The 20312-nt window shown below is 41.2% G+C and overlaps 1 protein-coding gene across 6 annotated transcripts in view; it reads left to right on the top strand.

The window, feature by feature from the left end:
- Positions 1-20312, top strand: part of iqsec1a (IQ motif and Sec7 domain ArfGEF 1a) — a 141944-nt gene that overhangs the window by 116744 nt on the left and 4888 nt on the right. For 5 of the 6 annotated variants that reach the window (XM_084720733.1, XM_084720727.1, XM_084720729.1 and 2 more), the window contains 12 exons: positions 5170-5449; positions 6171-7450; positions 8240-8401; positions 8837-8959; positions 9507-9673; positions 10250-10389; positions 11466-11495; positions 13542-13667; positions 14759-14858; positions 15095-15256; positions 17049-17225; positions 18923-18972. In XM_084720733.1, coding sequence (XP_084576859.1) covers positions 5170-5449; positions 6171-7450; positions 8240-8401; positions 8837-8959; positions 9507-9673; positions 10250-10389; positions 11466-11495; positions 13542-13667; positions 14759-14858; positions 15095-15256; positions 17049-17225; positions 18923-18972 — 2797 coding nt within the window. Of the gene's footprint in view, positions 1-3804; positions 4179-5169; positions 5450-6170; positions 7451-8239; positions 8402-8836; positions 8960-9506; positions 9674-10249; positions 10390-11465; positions 11496-13541; positions 13668-14758; positions 14859-15094; positions 15257-17048; positions 17226-18922; positions 18973-20312 lie in introns of those variants that run through there. The other variant, XM_084720728.1, reaches the window with a different exon arrangement.

The following is a 20312-nucleotide window of genomic DNA, read 5'->3' as shown; positions in this document are numbered from 1 at the left end:
GCCTTTTGTGCGTTCCCCTTAATACCCAATCCCAACTGTCCCAGTCTGTTTGTTGCCCTGTCCCAACTTTTTTGAAACATGTCCCAGGCATCAAATTCAGAAGGAGTGTATATTTGCAAAAAACAATAGAGTTTATCAGTTTGAACATTAAATATCTTGTTTTAGTACTGCATTTATTTGAATACAAGTTGAAAAGTATTTGCAAATAATTGCATTCTGTTTTTATTCATGTTTTATACTTGTTTGGAATCAGGGTTGTACAGGTACAATCCTCATCCATAACACCATGTTGACATGACTTTCAGACATCTGTCTGAACCATGTAGAGTCACGTCTGCCTCTTCACTGGAATAACTGCATGCACCTTTCCTGCTCTGCTGTATTTTCCCTTCAACTTCCATTACAGTTTAAAACATCAGCTCTTAAAATGCTGCTCTCTCATCCTTTTTTCCCCTTTTTCCCGCCATCATGAGCAACTGACCTCACTCTGGGCAGTATTCAGTGACCTCAGAGCAAAAAAAAAAAAAAAGTACTGCAGCACTTATTTCCGCTCTCTGTCTTCTGTACACCCACAGTCACACACAGTCTGGATTCCTGGCTGGTAGAAAGTGAAGCACAAAGAATAAAATGTACTGTAACCTGTACTGGAACTGTAGATCTGACCCCAGAGGAGGACTGTAGTAACTAATAAGCATAGCTAACCCTAGTTTATTGGTTTATTGTCATGTTGACTCAAGTCTCATTCCCACAGTTATATTGTGAGATTATATAAATTCAAATTGAATTTGGTTTGTAAATAATTACACAATTAGGCAAGACAATGGAAAACCAAAAGCAATCACTGGACTACAATAGTAACGTAGAAAACAGTAGAACAAAACCAAAATAAAATGAAATATTGGCGTCGCTTAAAACTGAACTTGAGTCACTCTCAAAGACTGGGTCAGGACCCACAGTTGGGTCACGGGAGATTTTATTTGGGTCCCCAAATAAATAAAAGACTATGGAGGAAATTCTGCAAATGTAACATTTATATCTGCAGTCCACCTTTTGTAAAGCAATTAAAATGTGTGTATTGAGACCGTAGCAGCTAAACTGTGGAACTCTTTCTCCAGGCGTTTGGGTGACCTGTATCCATGAGGTCTGCATCTTATGTTTTTAGTGTGCAGTCACATTGTATATTGTTATTCTTTCTTTCTTTCTTTCTTTCTTTCTTTCTTTCTTTCTTTCTTTCTTTCTTTCTTTCTGTTGTTTTGCTGATGACAGGAAAAAACGAGAGCCTTATTTTGCACTTATTTTGTCTCATTTAGGTCAGAATGTCCTAATTTCTTTTACTGATGAGAAGAAATGGGAACAACGAGATGGCCTCTTAACTCAGCCATAATGGATTAATATCTCATTTGTAAAGTTTGAACGTGTGTATACATTTTCAGTAAAGCATCAAGACAATATAAAATGATACAGAAATTGCAGTAAAAATGGTCAGGAAAGTTCAAAGTCACATTCCCTCAACACCACAGATTTATCATTTTCATAATCTTTAGGATTTTATAGCCACAGTAATGGGCTCTTATTTTTGAATAAATTAATTCAGTTAATATATTATTGCATTGAAACAACAGTCTGTAAAGCATATGCGCTAATTTAGGCTCCTTTGTTCAACAGTGTGAAATTGAGCACACTATTTATATTCTTTCAGTTGGCTTTAATTGCTGTACAGTTGGACCATGCTCTTATTTTCATATGATCCCAGTGGACACAGATTACATTTACTTGCATGTTTCTTAATTTGTGAAATGGATCAGATTTGTTCTGGATGTGGCTGTTTTAAAAGCATTGTATTTTTGTGTCTGCATCAGCAAAAGGGCCATCACAATAAGAGTAGACATAATGATATGTTAATCTTATAGGAGAGACTTGATTTTCGCTGAAATTACATTAGTCAGTAAGTGTCCTTGAGCAAGACACTGTAGCCCAGTTCCACAACCACTGAGGATGCACGGCCCAGTGCATTCCCAAAATGCTGGTCCCAAGACTGGATACATGGGGAGGGTTGTATCAGGAAGGGCATCAGGTGTTTAAAAAAAAAAAGGCCTATGCCAAATTAAATATGCAGATCCACATCGGGCGGGGTCTGGTCTGCTTGCAAGCAGATGATCCCCTGTTGTGACCCCCTAATGGGAGCAGCCAAAAGTCGGTGACAAAGTACACCTGAGGCTGATGGGAAAGTTGTTTGTTTTGCAGGCTTTTGGTCATATAGCAAAGTGTTGGACTAATTAACTTGATGATGGCGTTAGACGAGAAGTCCAGAGATCACCAAGGCTATTACAGCTCATCCAGGGGAACATGAATCCATGAAAATCAGTTGTTGTTGGGATATTGCGGTCTAATCAATGTAGAAATTATGAAACCAATAATTACCACCGGCTGTATTCTGAAGCTGTGACAGCACGCGGAGTGTGACTTTTAACTCCAGGGACGCAGCGTCACAGTTTGCCACGACAGATGGTTGGGGAGATTCGTCTCAGTGGCAGTTATGCAATGAAATCTGATTTTCACTGTGTCGTGCAAGGTTTCATGTTGGTACCACCGTGTGAGGGCCTTCTCCGTTACTGTGTGCTGGTCCGCACTTCAACGTTGTGTGTGCCTAATGCCATGAGGGAGTCGGTTAGCTTTTACTCACCATGAAGTTCTCCTGTGTCACGGTGGCCTTGGCTGACCCTGACTGGGTCATCTCCACTCTGACAGAAGGGAGAGCGGCACTAGAATTGACTCAGCTGCAGCATTTGGAGGAAGTGAACACTTGTGCTACTATCCAAATACCATCTTAGCTCTTTGAAACAGACTAAATATACTTGGTGGAAGTTTAGCAGCCACAGCAGGCCGACATGTTTTAATTTTTCATGTTCAAATGGTTGAAAAAGAGAAGTGCCTTCTTTAGAAGAGAGGTGATTCCCATAAGAATTTCTATCGCTCTAGCAAACTGAAGGGTCTGAAACCCTTGCAGAGGTGCAAATTAAGTGGCTCAGTTGTTTGAGTTGTATCGCTGACAGTAAGCTTTGGATTAATATTTATATTACATTGCACTTTCTCTTAGACAAGAGTCAGCAGACAGAAAGGGACGAGCTGTAGGTTGTGAATTAGATCCAAGTGTACAAAATGACAAGTATGCATTGTAGCAGACTGACCAGTGTGCCTGAGCCTAAAATATCTACTAGGCTTTAAGTAATTTAAGGGTGCAGGTTTTGTTTCCACATTGGGGTGGGGGAAGTGGGGGGTGTCAAATACTTAATTTCCTGCATTCTGGTTAATATGCACCAAACTGCATTTTCTGCATCAACATGTGGTAGAAATATCTTAATTTCTCCTCCTCCTTTTCCCTTTTGTTTCACAGCATGGTTATCAACTGTACATAGGCTACTTGCTTCTTCTTCTTCTTCTTCTTTATTTTGTTGCTGAATGCAACCATTGCATTTGAGTCTGCGCACTGCCACCACCTGCGTTACTGGAGGCGTTGTTGTGTCTGAGTCGCTTTCTAGCAAGTTCATCAAAATAAGTCTCCTAAATGCATGTCTTCTAAAAAATAAAAATCTCTTGAAAAAAAAACTTCAAGAATGTAATGCAGAAAAGGTGAACAAATATACAGTCTGTTTGAACATTTCAGTTCCACTTTTTCACTCAGCATTGGTTGTTGCTTGCTGTCTAATGAAGGAAGTGGATTGTGTACACTGTATGGGTGTGTCGAGTCACAGTTCAAACACATTATAGGCTGCCAGTGAACAGTGAACTCACTGTACCATGGAGGAGAAGAAATGTTAGTTAGTGTAACTGTCAGCTATTTAGCAGGTGGGCACAACATTCACCCACATCTTAGCTCTTTCTAAAGAACCACTCTGAAGTTGTATTTGCTCTGTCATTCAACTCTAAACTGGACTTTGAAACGTGTATTGGAACAGTGTGTCGTCACTCCGGCAAACATGATGAAACTCCTGTTTGTCACTGATTGGCTCTTAAGGTGGCATAAAGTTTAGTTTGCTGCAGGAGCCTGTGTACTCTGGACCTCACTTCACTGAAAGAATGGTGGACAAGATATGGAGGAAGAGTTGGCAGTTCATAGAAAACAGACGCTCTTTTCGCAATAAACAGTCCTCTTGTAGTACGGCAGAAAGTAAGAGTGAGTGAGTAACCTATTGTTTTCTTTCACTTTATCTGTATTGGAGTTAAACACAAGGACAACAGATGACTCAATGTGTTTAATATTTAGAGAGTGTCGATGTGGCATTTGTATTTTTTGAATGTAGCACGACAAAATCTCTGGCAGACTCTGTATATTTGCAGGTGTAATAATTACAAAGGTACGTGTCAGGATTAACCAGCTTACAGTTGAATGAAATGTGTGTTATACTGTATATCGTAAAGTTGTACAATCAGCACATTCCAGAAATGGCTGAACTCGTTTACACACTCTGCACTTCACTTCTGCCATACTTGTTCATATATTTTACCAGTGGTTCTCAAACTGGGGTCCAGGGATAACAGGGGTCTTTGAGTGGGTTGTAAGGGGTCCCCAGAAAAAGGAGGAGTAGAATATTTTAACTTATATCACATTTTCTTGGAAGTTGGTACAACAAGGAAAGAAATATGTTTTTGGTAGGGCTGCATAATTAATTAAAATACTACTGAAATCACAGTATGTCCAACTGTAATACAAATCTTGTTCTCCAGGTGTAAGAAAACATGTTTGTTTGGTGCAGACCCCAACAAATGTCACATCTTCATGATTTCAGTAGGTTTCTTCTCAGTGAAAATTAAAATTGTGATGGACAAAAAAGCATGCACTGAGGAATTTATTGTTTCAATTTACTACATTTATCAATAACACAGTCTGGAAAACCATAGTGCTTTTCCTTTTAAGACAAAATCCTCTGAAATTGAAGGTCTGTGGCCTCATGTGAATCTATTGTTGTGGTCCTTGACATGAATAAGTTTGGGAACCTCTGGACTAGACTACTGATTAGACTTTTTTTTTATATAAAGCTTAGCTTTTAGTCTGTGAAGTTAAGCTACTTTTTGCTTTGACATTTAACAACAAATATCATAAAAACAGCTGCGTAATCTTTACAGCGAGCAGATGAAATCTCTAACCATCCCTTTGCTCTCTTCTTGCAGTGTGGAAGGGGATGGGCGGCCCAATGAGAGCGGACCTTCCCTGGATGGTGGAGCCAGCTACGGCCAGGGCCCGGTGACTCACGGCTCCGCCATCAGCCCTGACCGATTTGACAGCCCACTTTACAGCCACGGGGTCCAGCCTGGGCCTCAGAGACCCCGTCGGCCCAAGCTCCAGCACTCGCAGTCCATCCTTCGTAAGCAAGCCGAGGAGGAGGCCATCAAGCGGTCCCGCTCGCTCTCTGAGAGCTATGAGCTCTCTGCCGACCTCCAGGACAAACAGGTACTTTAAAGTAAAGCCTGGATTAAAAGCTTGCACTGGATTTGGTCAACGTTTCTTACATACTCATATGGTAACAAAAAAAGTGACCTGTTTTTGGTTTACGTATCAGAAAATCCTTCTGTGTGAGATTATTCTTGGTATGAGGGACCAAGTGTGAGAACACCAGACAAAAATCTTAAGGTGCAAGACAAAAAAGTAACTGGAGGGTACAAAGAAGGAAAGTCTCCACACCATTAAGCTTCAAATAAATATTTTAGGACATTCTCTTTAAAGACGATGTTTTGATCTACAAGATCTGAGGAAGATCAGAGTAGGATCTCGCAGACTTTTCTCCCTTGTACCCTCCTGATTATTCCTGGTACAAATACAGAAGGGAAAGCTAGGAGCTGTCCTAAGCAACTGGAATTAGCTTGAGTTTCTTGAAGACTGAGAGGCTTCTTCAGAACTGAAGAAACCTCTTGGATGAGAGGTGAAATGAAACTCGAGCTGCTTGCAACAGCTCCCAGCAAATCCTTTGACCTGAAAGCCTGAGAATCTTCACTGACAAAGAGCAGGAAAAGCTTTTGTTTGATTGTGTTAGACTGAACCACTGACATCTGGGACAACTAAACTATCAGTGACAACCAGGAGAATGAATTTATAAACCATCTACAGCTGAGAGACATTAAATGTTCCCTGGCTGGCACATTTTCACAATCAATTTCCTCCATCTTCTCTCTAGGTGGAGATGCTGGAGCGCAAATATGGTGGACGGTTCATAACTCGGCATGCGGCGCGAACCATCCAGACAGCCTTCCGCCAGTATCAGATGAACAAGAACTTTGAACGTCTCAGGAGCTCTATGTCTGAGAACCGTATGTCCAGACGCATTGTTCTGTCCAACATGAGGATGCAGCTCTCGTTTGAGGGCCCTGAGAAAGTCCACAGCTCCTACTTTGAAGGGAGGCAGGTGTCCATGACAGAGGACGGCACCCCGCTGTCCATGGTGCAGTCTGAATGTGGAGATATAGAGGTCCACCAGCAGGCCAACATGGTGTCTCACCCAGCCCCGCAGGGTGACCTGACAGATGCCATCACGGAGCTGGAGGACGCCTTCTCCAGGCAGGTCAAATCTCTGGCTGAGTCAATAGATGATGCACTGAACTGTCGCAGCCTTCAGGGGGACGAGGGTCCCGACCCCGAGGCTATGGGCTGCCCTAAGGTGGAGAGGGAGGTGCCCTATCAGGTGAAGTCTCACCGCAGGGCAGCTGGACGCATGCACGATGAAACTATGGCATCTTATAGCGATGTTACTCTTTTCATCGATGAGGAGGACATGTCCCCCTCTATCGCTCTGTCAAGGTCAGGGGACCAGCCCTCCAGCACAGAATCAGACTTGCGGTTGCGGTCAGTCAACTCCTCCCAGGAGTACTGGCCTATTGACCCCAAAGATGAGGGTCGTGACACAGACACGAGCTGCCGCAGCACTCCTTCTCTGGAGTGCCAGGAGCAGCGTCTCAGAATGGACCATCTTCCTTTGTTGACCATAGAACCTCCGAGTGACAGCTCTGCAGAGCTCAGCGACCGCTCTGAACGCAGCTCTGTCAAACGGCCACCTGTGTACGAACCACACGGCCACATCGTAACGTCATCCCAGGCGAGCCCCAAACACATTTCCCATGGACCCCCGCCACGAGCTCCTTCCCGTGACGATGATGCGCCTCTGCGCCACCGTCACCGCCAGCTGGAAAGCCACTTAGCCATCAACGGCTCAGCCAACAGGCAGAGCAAGTCAGAGTCGGACTTCTCTGACGGGGACAACGACAGCATCAACAGCACATCCAACTCCAACGACACCATCAACTGCAGCTCCGAGTCATCCTCGAGAGACAGCCTACGAGAGCAGACGCTCAGCAAGCAGACGTACCACAAAGAGACTCGCAACAGCTGGGACTCGCCCATCTTCAGTAACGATGTGATTCGCAAGAGACACTACCGCATCGGCCTGAACCTCTTCAACAAGTAGGTACTCAGCTCTGATGGAGCAGCTGCTTGACCACCTTATTGAGGTGGTTAAGGGCCGAGCAAATGAATGTGATATTAGAGAAGCCTCTTGGAAAGTCATTCACTCAGTTTGTGTGTGTCTATTGTGTGTGTAATTAGCTGCATTAATATCAAATATAAAGGTATTTTGAGCGCAACAGCATTTCTTTGTGATTCTGTGTAATATAGGCTGATGTAGCTGAAATTGTGCTCCATTTGCTTCCATGTTATATAAGCTAAATATTGCTCACTCCAAAACCCTGGAAAACTGTTATTGTGAGACTAATCTAAAACACTGAAGTCACACAATAACACAAACAAAATACTTGGTGAAGGCAGCAGAAACTCCTGTGTTCTGTCAGTTACATTGCTCAGCTTCCTCCATCAGTACTCCTGCTGCTTCTCCAAACTCTCACTGAAGCCTACTTCAAAAAATCCTAATGATCCCTTTAAAAAAAAATACTTAAATACAAATTGCACAAAACACAACTACAGAAGTGTGACCTGTCATTTTAGGTGACACTGCATTTGTAGTAGTAACAATTAAGAAATTTTGACATTTTTTTTATTTTTTCAATCTGTTTTGATTATGTCCAGATGTTTATCTTCAATTTAATATGGGGACAATCAACAGTTAATAGATCATTATGAAGAAAACTGCTCTTACTTACCTCCACATATCTGTCTGTGTGTATGTTCTATTAAGCAGTAGCAGATTTTTCTCTACGGTTTTTAAATTTACCTCCTCCTAAATGTCGGATTTATCAGGAAGCCAGAAAAAGGCATCCAGTACCTGACTGAGAGGGGGTTCATCCCTGACACACCGGTCGGTGTGGCCCACTTCCTGCTGCAGAGGAAGGGGCTGAGCAGGCAGATGATTGGAGAATTTCTCGGCAATCGACAGAAACAGTTCAACAGAGATGTCTTGGAGTAAGTATAATCTTCCCTAAACCTAAGACGAATTAGATAAAAGTGAGCAAAAGAAACATTAAAATGTGTGAAAATAAAATGTGTGTAAATATATTTAAGTCCAGGATCGTTATCTATTTGCACCACAACAAAAAAACGACATTATCCACCAAAACATCTGAGCCATTGCTACAGATAATTTGATTGAAGAAACTGAGAAAAAGTGCCAACAATTGAACAAAAACTCCTGCAAACCCAACTCACGAAGATCCTGTAGGTGTTAAGAATGACTCACAGCACAAATACAACCAGAAATCCCTTGTAACATTGTCATTTAGAAATACTGAGCTATCATCCAAGATAAAATCTTGGCCAACAAAGCCTTTTAAAATATAAACAAATCGATGATGTTTGTGTCTTATTTTTCTGTCTCCGTCTGTCCCCTTGTGTCCCCAGCTGTGTGGTGGATGAAATGGACTTCCAGGGCATGGAGCTGGACGAGGCTCTCAGGAAATTTCAGAACCACATCCGTGTTCAGGGTGAAGCTCAGAAGGTGGAGCGGCTCATCGAAGCCTTCAGGTTAGATCACACACACTGACACAAGACATTCAAACATGTAGAAGACAGACCGGTAACAGAAAACAGAGGAAAATCATAAATGATTGTGTTTTATGAAAGACAGGAGAGAAAACACTGCTGCTCTGTTCATACTTCGACATTTATATGATTCAATATGTTTGTTGCCAGTTGATGGAGAAAGATTGCTGACCCAGAATCAGTGGATAAACTGCATCCACCATTAAACAACACATCCTGACTGCATATTCCCCCTCAAAAAAGTGTCACAAAAACAGTAATGTGCTCATAATACTGGAAGCATTTTTTGTAAACCTTGATTGAATTTCGAAATGTCATTGCTGGGGTTCCTCCCACCTGTGTTGTCTGTAGATAATTATTGGTACATAAGGAGAACTAGGTGTACCATGACTTCTGTTTTCCTCTGAAAGTGTTGTAAATGTTTCCACACAATGTGCATGACTCAATAAAGAGTTTGTGTGTGTTCTGTGACCCGAGGTTGGTTGTAAGTTGAGATGGCTCATATTGTTCTCCTGTCTCATGCCTCTAGCCAGCGCTATTGCATCTGCAACCCCACAGTGGTGCGGCAGTTCAGAAACCCTGACACCATCTTCATCCTGGCGTTCGCCATCATTCTCCTCAACACTGACATGTACAGCCCCAACGTCAAGCCCGAGAGGAAGATGAAGCTGGAGGACTTTATCAAGAATTTAAGAGGTAGTAAAACAAATGACTGGATTAATTATTCTGTTTTATACCAACTGCTTACTCCTAAGATCTCTTAAACAGCCAGTAGGAGGTGCAAGTTATCAACAACTGCTAGGCTAAAACCAAGGCTTACCCAGTCTATTTTAGGCCACATTTTGGCATTTTTGTGACTCAGAAACTGACATTCATAAAAAGGAGCATCTGCAGATTAATTCCATACCCACTACGCTATAATGCGAGATGAATAAATCCCTGTTTTGTTAGCTTCAACACTAACCTTCTGAAAAGCCAAAACTTACACTGGGACTGTAAAATGGGAGTGTAAATTATATAGAATTTCAGCTTTTTTGACTTGTTTCAAAAATGCATATTTCTATATCTAATTAATCCCCATTTGCTCTTAAATAAAAATAAATAACAATATTTAAATTGAGAAGTTTGGACTTAATGTCCTAAATTTATACAGGAGATTCATCCGACGCATCTTAAAGAAACATAGGACAAGCAGTTACGATTTTTTTGTGTTGAGGCCCCTTGACTTTAACTGTATATTGTATATTAACTCTGCTCTCCCCTGTGCTCCAGGTGTGGATGATGGGGAAGACATCCCTCGGGAGACTCTGGTGGGCATCTATGAGAGGATTCGTAAGCGAGAGCTAAAGACTAACGAAGACCACGTCTCACAGGTGCAGAAGGTTGAGAAGCTCATTGTGGGAAAGAAACCAGTGAGTACACTTCATTATATGCTGTACTAAATTCACTAAATAATATTGTAATTTTCAACATGGGACATCAATTTCTGAGGCATCTTTGAATACTGATTATTCTTTAATTAGTACTCACAGAGATATATCTGCCAAGAATCACTTCGTATAAATAAAAATGCTACTTTTTCCCTGATTTTCTGACCCCAAAAATGTTTTTGGTCATAAAAGGAACAGGGAAAATTAAAAAATCTAAGTTCCTCGTACCTTTGGGGATGTGTGTGTGAAAGGGGACACATGCCTGGGCTTAGACCTTCACGCTGCTGATTTTAACACACCAGAAGCCCTTGAAAGATGACACCCGGTGCTGCAGTCTGATGACAAATGGGCGCTTTCTGCCAACTTAGCACATTATGGTTCTTATTAGTTTTAGAAGAAGAAGCATTTAAGTAACTGGCATGAATTACATTGCAATAATCCGTTGATTCACAAATAATTAGTCAGTTTATTTCTGTGTATGAATGCTGAACAAGAGCTATTATCTAATTTAGCTGTGACTGTACTCCAGCCCCCTCCAGAGCAGCATTTCTGCATTACTCTGCAGGCACTGATGTCTCTATCATGTGTGAAGGTTAAAAGTGTGATTAACCTCTGCAGCCTCAGGGAGAGGCATGTCTTGCATGGAGGACTTAGTTTCAGTTGGTTTCCGGTGGGATGGATGGATCATTGTGCCAGTAATAATTTAATGTATTGAAAAATGATCCCTCGTCACCATTTAGCTGCAGAATTAAAAGCCCGCGAGGACTCTCAGTGAAACACTTTGGTATAAAAACCACACTGCAATTCAGCTCCATAATAATCAGGTCCAGTAGTGTAGCTCAGAGTGGGCTTCAAGGGGAGGATCTGCTTTCATTCCAACATCATTACAGACTCCCTCGAGTCTGACAGCAGAGAAAGACCACCACCCTGTATTCAGAAACAAAGAGGTGCATGAATCTTCATGGCCAGTTTAATAGGCTATAGGTGCAAGAGATTAAAGTTTCATCAGAAGCAATAGTGTAAATAATCCTGACATCGTCTTGTTCTTCCCTTTTCAGATTGGGTCACTCCACCATGGCCTAGGATGTGTAAGTAGGCTAAATATCCATAAATCAATCTGCATGTGATCATTTTTCCTTCATTATTTCACTGTATGTGCACAGCTTCTTGTCTCTTGTTATAAATACACTTCACACAGGTAGTTTTAGAGACGCAGGAACTTTTGCCCCCTGCAGCATCACATCTGTTACTGAGAGATGAGCAGTCGTCGCTGCAGCCCGGAGGCAGCATCGACAGACATAAATTCTTGGGTGGCATTGAGCTGCAGTGTTTACAGATTCTGTGCTCAGCAGGGTGTACATCATTGCTGGGTGCACGCCACGCAGATGCCTCTCAGTCACAGAATACACTGCAGATCGCTCATTTTTATGGAGATTATTACTTATCATAAATTTATGGGAGGAGCGATGCGCTGACTTGGCACTAGCTGTATAACATTATTTTGTAATACATTAATTATAATTTTACAGTACCATTGCAGTGTAAAATACTTGTTTTGGACTTGTTTCTCTTGTATGTAAGGACTCCTCAAAGTTCAGTTCAAACTTTTTAACAGGTTACATCAGTGCATAAGGCACCCTAAAAATGACGGTAACCATAGCAACAATACATATTCTTTATGCTATGTTGCCAGCTACCTTCCACCAGTGAAAAAACCTAGTATGTGTTAAGATAACAAGAAACAAAACACTGATTTTGTCTGTTTTTTATTTGGAACACCATTAGTTGTTACCTTAGCAACCACTGCTCTTCCTGGGCTCCCTTTTAAATTGTACATTTTACAGGATAATGATGTAAACAGGGGGATCTTTTGTCTCTGCACTACGTTGTCATTAGTGTGAACACACATTCTAAGGTGTCCTGATATTAAAAAAGAAAATAAATTTGTTGGAGGAAACACCATTCTGCTTAGCAATGTTTATTGCCAAATATTTTCCTATATGAGGAAACCTAATCATGAGTTATTGCAGCTATAATTGCTCAGGTCTGGATCTTAATATTACTGTTTTGTCAAAGGCAACAGTATCTTAGTCGATGACTCAAATCTCTCTGCCTTTCTTACCCTATAAATGGCTTTCAGCTCCAAACCCATTCATTCCTACTAAAAAGTTAATCTTTAAAAATGGGTCACCAATAGGCTATATACTCTCATTTTAAAAGAAGGCTAAACAATGTCTCAAAAGATGCTGGTCAGGAGTAAACAGTGCATTTACTTGGGACTGTTTTCAGATGCGGACAGTAAACTACACCACCCAGAATTCATATACTTATAGGAACAGGTCACCCAGTGCAATAGCATTGCTTATTTATGGCTGTTTCAAAGTTTTTGGACAACAATGGATGTCCAGAGGAATAAGCCGTATCAGGCTCAGTATAACTTACTTTAACTGGACTTATTTATTTATTTATTTATTTATTTATATGTGTATTTGAGTTGTAAATTGAAAAATGCCAAACTAATCCAAACTTAAATGAGTTTTGACTTCATGGTCTGGTCTTTAATGGGACACACTAAATGACTGACTAGTAGCAGAGCTGAAATGATTGACTGATTATTCGACTGATTAACTGAAATTAATCTGCAGCTATTTTTTTCTCATCATACATAAAAAAAATCTCTTAAACATTCCACCTTTGAGGATTTCTTGCCTTTACTTATCTTACCTGCTAATGAATTCGAGATTTTTGAGTATTGTACTGATTTTTAGACAAAACAAGCTATTTAAAGACATTAACATGGGCTTTAGATAAATATAACAGGCATTATTACTATTTTATAAATAAAACAATTGATCGATTAAATAATCAGCAGATCAATAAAGGATGAAAATCATCTTTAGGTGCAGCCCTAATCCGTAGAATCCAAAATGTCATCACATCTCCTCATATATGACTGTTAATGTTGTGTAGAATGCAAAACACTGAGGAGGAGTAAATTAGTCATCCGTTGGCTGCATCTCTTTTAAATTCTGCCCAGAGGAAGAGGTGACTTCTGTTCCTTATTACCTTGTGGACCGGGACCATAATGACCTCTGAAGTGTTGGTATCTCTGCTCTTTTTTCTCTGCCCTGTAGGTGCTGTCGCTGCCCCATCGCCGGCTGGTGTGTTACTGCCGCCTGTTTGAAGTGCCAGATCCCAACAAGCTCCAGAAGCTCGGCCTGCATCAGCGGGAGATCTTCCTGTTCAATGACCTTCTAGTGGTAAAACTCCTCTCCTTTCCTCTACTTTACTTTACTTTACTTTCTTCTCCTCCGCTCTCCTTTCCTCTCCTCTCCTCTTATTACAAAACACAATGCTGCTGGTACCAAACTGAAAGTGTCTGTATTTTCATAATTTCAAATCACAAAAAGCAAAGAAAAAATGTTGTCACTGTTTTTTCAGCCATGCGCTGTCATATTGACAGAAATTGCTGAAGTTACATTGTTTGTTTTTTGCTGATGCAGTTGTTCAGCAGCTCTCATTGTCTCTGTCAAAGAAATTTCATAAGCATTAACAAGTTCCATTAATTTGCCAGCATTAAGATACATATAATGAAACTAAACTGTCCTTATCAGTAGAATAACTGACAAATTTGAGGATCATGAAGTAGGGGAGACTGGGGGGAAGTTTTATCTTAGAGCTTTCAAATTTTGCCCTTAGTTACCACAGATAGCAACATTTCCAACTCTTTTATTGTTTTATTTTTTGAACAATTTAAAAAAAAATGGCAAAAAAGACAAAAAAAAAAAGCCACTCTAGCTACATATACCAAAATGGTGGCATTACCAGGTTCGGAGAAGATGTAAGCAGAATATGATATTATTATATTATATTACATTATATTGTATTATATTATATTATATTATTAAGCAGATGACATTATGTTGTGCAGTTATATTTACTAAATGTTATAAATATTAAAATAAAATGTTTTATAGTCTTATAAAATACATTTAATTATTTTGTTATGATGGCATGTATATTGATAATACTAGAGCCTGACCGGTATATTGGTCGGCTATCGACCCGATCAGATATATTGGCATCTGCGTATATGTTTAATGTTTAATGTTTATTAATATGTTCCAATATTATTTTTAATAGACCATATAATGCAATTCAGTGCTTAGAATAATTTAATTTTAGCACAGTAGGGAAACATTTGTGGCATCAAGAGGCAATGCTTCTTGTCTTACAGTATTAAAATATTCAGCAATTGACTGATACTAAATAGATCTAGACCCATTTTTTTTCTAGACCACCACAATCCTGCTGCTTCTAGAGTTAAAATATTCTCTTTGCATGATTTCAGGTAACCAAGATTTTCCAGAAAAAGAAGAACTCGGTGACGTACAGCTTCAGACAGTCTTTCTCGCTCTACGGGATGCAAGTCATGCTGTTTGAAAATCAGTGTAAGTGGCATTTGCCTTTATTCTGTCTTTATCCCTGTGGCGTGATAGCTGACAGTGTTTACATCACTGGGTTTGATTTAGCAGAGTAACACATCCAGCAGGAGTGGGAAGTCGAACCAATGGGCTGTGACATTGTTTATACTCTGAAACTTCGGAAAGATTGGCCCAATGTGTTTTAACTTGGTTTTGATCAATGGCCTGTGTGTAAAATGTCTCTCCCCCTCTGTTTGCCCCAGATTACCCAAATGGAATCAGACTTACATCAGCGATACCAGGTGCGGACATCAAAGTCCTCATCAACTTTAATGCACCCAACCCCCAGGACCGCAAGAAGTTCACAGATGACCTACGAGAGTCCATCGCCGAGGTCCAGGAAATGGAGAAATACAGAATAGAGTGTGAGCTGCCTTTTTGCCCTTCCCATCCCCCTCTTACTCTGTCTACCTCAGGCTGTGTAAAGTAGAAACAGGGCAGGGTCCTCATTACTCAACTGTGGCACTTTACGAGGGAGAGTTTTTACAGAGTTCACAGGATGGCTAACACAAGGAGAGCTGTTTTTTCAGGACATTCAAAAGGCACTTCTGTTAGGACTTACAGGAACAGGATGTGGGAAATTATGTAGATCAATTGTGGACATTGATGAGTTTCAGACAGAGGAAGGTGACTGAATACCAGAGGCATGGACTCGAGTTACTTGGACTTAGGTCATGTATTTGGTGACTTTAGACTTGACAGTTTCACAAAAGACAAAACCAATGACTTGTTATCACTTGGACTTTAGCCTTTTGATTTGAAAATACTTGATACCTTACACCAAGCCCAAAGATGAAAAAGAAGAAAAGTTATATAAAAAAAAAAAAAGCGAATCCACATATCAATTCATTTCCTGAATCAGATAAGGTTCACACTATTCATTTCCAGTAGGGCTGCCCTGACTTAAGATTTTCCAAGTCAACTAGTAGTTGTTAGTTCAAGCAATCATTTGACTAGTTGTCACATGGTTTTGATATTAACTGAGTTATTTAAACATATATTATTTTGGGCCACCAAGTGAGACACACGCTAAGTGCTAACAGCAAAAACAATAATGTGTCTTTGTCTTGCCTGGAGTCAGAGTCCTGGTCAGAGCTGCTGTAAATCACCATGGTGCTGTAATCACAGTCATCAAACTGGCCTCCATCAGCCTCAGAGGCTGTGTCCCAGTCTAATAGGACTGCTAACTGAGCTAATTAGCTAATGGCGGCTACAGCACAGTTCAGTTAGCAGCAGTGTACCAGTGACTTCGGCGACTGCGGCTCATTTGCCTGCTCGTCCGCCTCCGGTTCTGATGCTCACTCCGGTGATGCTCCCTGCCAGCATTCCTCGCCCCGGGCCCAAATACCTCCTCCTCCCAGCTGTCCGAAGCTCCAACCAAACACTTTCCCAGTTCCAGTTAAGTCCAGAGAAGAAAAGAAGAGAAAAGGTCAGAGTTGCAACAGTACCCTGACACTTTTGACCCGCACCCAATGGCAAGGTGCAGAACCCGAATGGAGTTTGAGGTGGCTTTTTTTCTGTGACTAAGGGATAAAAAAGTATTATTTGACTAATGCTCGTCTCATCGACTAACAGTTTAGTCGACTGTTACAGGGCAGCCTTAATTCCCAGCAAGCTGACAATTCCCCAGATCCACTTTGTTGGGCATCCAATCAAGTTGCAGAAGAGAACCATGAAGAACTAGCATAACGTTGCTGAGCTCCAGCTGAAAAAAATAGTGCCAAAGATAATTTTGTTTATGCACCAAAACTGTGTGGTTGTCAACAAAAAATAAATTGCAGTATGTAAAAAATTTGGGTTGAAAATTACAGATAGACACAGCAACCTACAGCGTCTTCGACATTTGAAGTTGTTAAAAGAATGGTAAGTTGAAGCTGATGTTTGCTTAACAGCTAAGTAACGTAAATGTAAATCAATGGGCCTGGAAACTCACTGTTACATTATGACTAGTTTAGGACTTGGGACCTGGGACCCTGCCTGTCTCAACTTGGGACTTAAGTGCAAAGGCTTGAGACTTACTTGTGATTTGCCAAACAATGACTTGATCCCACCTCTGCTGAATAGATTACAGAGGACTTATAAAGTAATTGCCTGGCCAGAGTGAGATGTAAAACCGCCGCCACTTACCTCAGTCTTTCCTTGGCTTCCTCTCCACAGCCGAGCTGGAGAAGCAGAAGGGGGTGGTGCGGCCCAGCATGTCGCAGAGCTCCGGCCTGAAGAAGGAAGCTGGCAACGGCAGCATGAACCGCGCCAGTCTGGATGACACCTACGCCATGGGAGAGGGGCTGAAGAGGAGCGCCCTCAGCAGCTCCCTGCGCGACCTCTCCGAAGCAGGTACAGCCGAAACGTCTTAGTTTTTACCAGACGGTTCTTTGATGGAACAGTACTCTCCTTCTGTCATCCACCTCTGTGTGATGATATCAAGGGGATAAAAATAGCAAAATGTTGTTTCACTGCACCATACATTTGATTTTTAGAGTTAAATCCACTATCTAACTCGCTCATGATTGGATAGTTTGGTCTGGACGGTGTGTCCTTCAATGTTTAACTTCTTTTGTACTCAGCTTACTTTGCTTTAGAGAGACTTTTTACAATTCAAAGACGAAGAAGAAGTTCAGAGATGCAGTCCTTCTAGATTTGTCCTCTCAGTGATGAATGAAATTGACAGGCAGCTCTCACCCCCGATCATTTGGATGAGTTTATTTCTGAACATTTCCATTCATGTTTTTATTGTCACTTTTGTTTTAAATGTAGCACTTTTGCACTCTTAAGTTTGTTTAATCAAAATGCATTTCATTAAAATCTTCTGTTTTATTCAAACATCATGTGCCATTTCCTCTCACGTATATTTGTGAACCAAACAGACTGGTGCTGATGTGTACCATCCTTAAGCAGATCAAGATTTAGACTTCTCAACAGCCTTGGTGGTAACAGTCATTTCACATCCATGAATATCAGTGTTTAACACAGCCGCTCCGTCTCTGAAGCAAGAATACATTTCATTCATTACAGATAACAGCTATGTGAAGTTATCGGGTGATTAACTTGATAACAAAATGAAATCCAGTCAGGGGTCTGCCTCACTGTTGGTAATACGACACGCTTTGTTCTTATGATCACTACCTCAGTGGGAAATGATAGGTCAGACAGCAGAGAAGTCCGTAGAAGTCCCTCCGCCCTCCTGTCTCCTGTGTTTTTTTCGATGCAGGACGTGGCATGTTAGTGGGGTCATTTTTGTTAAGTGTTTTTTCTTTTTTCCTTTCCTGCCATACTCCATTTCATGTGTATTTACTGTGTTATTTCCATACACATCAGGTATTTTCCTGTATATGTGTGATTATTGGTCATGTATCATTGGCTGAGTGTGCCTAACAAACGGCAAGAGTGCTCTGTTCGCCCCTCAGACCTGTATATGCCTGTACATCCCATGTGCAACAACCACTGTATTGCTTTTGATGTGTCTCCTCCTTTGTGACTGTCACTGAGACTGGCTTTTTGCCAACTTTTGCAAATCTACATCTTGTGACAATGTTAAGAATGAGTTGTCACATTTTATCAAGTCAAAAAAACCTAGGAAAAAATTTGTTTTGGCATCGACCCTGTAAAAAGTTTTAAGAAATAGCCCGCAATTTTGTGGTAAAACTTCTGGACATTTGCTTGGTCTTTCAGTCTTGAAGCTTTATTGATTTTTGTTGAGATTTATGGAAATGCATTCTAAATTTAAAATTCAGAAGTATAACCTGACTGAGCCTCCATTTCGAAGTGCGTTTTAAAACTTAAATCACTTAAATTCCAATGCAGCTTTAGTTTTCAACTTGAGTGAAGCTACAGTTAGCCACAGTACCACCTGTCACCCACCACCCTCCCAAACCTGAACGCGCTCTCCCCCTTCCCGCCCATATTTGGAACCTTACTCACAGTCACAATCCCACTGCACTGCCCCCTACGGGACTGGCGGGCGGCCTAAACGTCTGTAGTCGATCCAGGAGTGCTGTCGATCTCTAATCTGTGGTATTGCATGTCTCGGGCAGGCAAGCGGGGGCGTCGCAGCAGTGCAGGATCACTAGACAGCAATATGGAAGTAAGTTGGAAGCAGCTGGTATCCAAGCTACTCTCTATGTGATGATGTGCACTGTGAAAACACACCATTTATTTTTTGGTCTTACACCTCCTTTGCTTCATAGACTCAGTCCATTTGTTTGGATCATTTATTTTCCTTCCTGGGATGCCTTATAACCTGCTTGCCTCAGTTAGTGTGCATGCATGGGTTGCCTGCCTCTGATCCTGCCCCCTTTTGTGGAAGCCAGAGATCTCCTGTTTTTTGGTCATGTTATATGACCAATATACACTTTTATCTTCAAACAAGCATGACTCTACTAATCCCTCCTCTGATCCCTCCCCCTTGTCGCCTGTCTCTGTCTTTCATTCAATCACATCCAAGCGGTTTTCATTTGGTTCTTCTTCTCCTCTATGGCAGGGTGGTAGCTCTGTGAGACACTAGGAAACTCTCCTGCAGCCCCTCCTTCTGTCCGGGTCTTTCTTTTTTTTCCCCCTTATCCACAACTTCTCTTAAATGCTGTAAAGGTTCAGGGAGGAACGTAGGCTTCATAGTCAGAGGTCTACTACTGATGGGGCTTCACACGGACTTGTAAAGATGTGGATTTCATTCATTCATCTTTCCCTCATTTCATGTGTCCATGAGTTCATGTGTTGGGTTTGAAGTCTGGGACCCTGAAAATTTCATTCTGCTTTCAAAGACGTCACATGGTTGTCCTTCAGTTGTAGATGAAGCATGTGCCAAAGGCTTTATCGGGAGAATTCATACTTTATCTTGATAGTGAGCAGTGTTGGACCCAGAAATGGGTGGGGAAAGTGTCCAGGCCTGTCTGCACACAAGAAGAGCTTAGTTCCTCCTCCTGCCTTCTGACTTCTAGTTGAATGTGTGGATGACGAGTTTGCCTGTCACATCTTCTGCATGTGGAAACTCTGCCTCCATTGATTATAACAAGTTGCATGTGTGACTCTTTAGAGGGTTTGGCACACTGACTGCAATGAAGATGAAATGTTGTTTTTTTCTACCCCTGTTAATGTCATTATTTATGCTCCTGATGGTGTTTGTGTAACTACTCTTGTTACAGATTTACTGTCTCAAGCCAGTTAGCAGAATACTGTAGGTTCCCTTCATCTTGAAGCTGAAATCTTCCCAGTGTTGCTGCTGCCTACCATGAAAACATTTTTAGTTTCTCATTTGCATGCTCTATAACATTTTGCTACTTGTTTATCTTGTTATGTGCCACAGTGTGTATTTCTTGCTGTGCAATAGGTCCTGGGTTCAAAACCTGAAAGGAACCTGGAGAAAAAGAGGGAAGGAAAACTGAGACAAGGATCTTTTTATGAACTAATTAGGTACAAGAAAACACT

Source organism: Lutjanus erythropterus, chromosome 6 (genome assembly GCF_056507025.1).
Source record: "Lutjanus erythropterus isolate fLutEry1 chromosome 6, fLutEry1.hap2, whole genome shotgun sequence".
Lineage (NCBI taxonomy): Eukaryota > Metazoa > Chordata > Actinopteri > Lutjaniformes > Lutjanidae > Lutjanus > Lutjanus erythropterus.
This window is presented reverse-complemented; position numbering and strand designations above follow the sequence as displayed.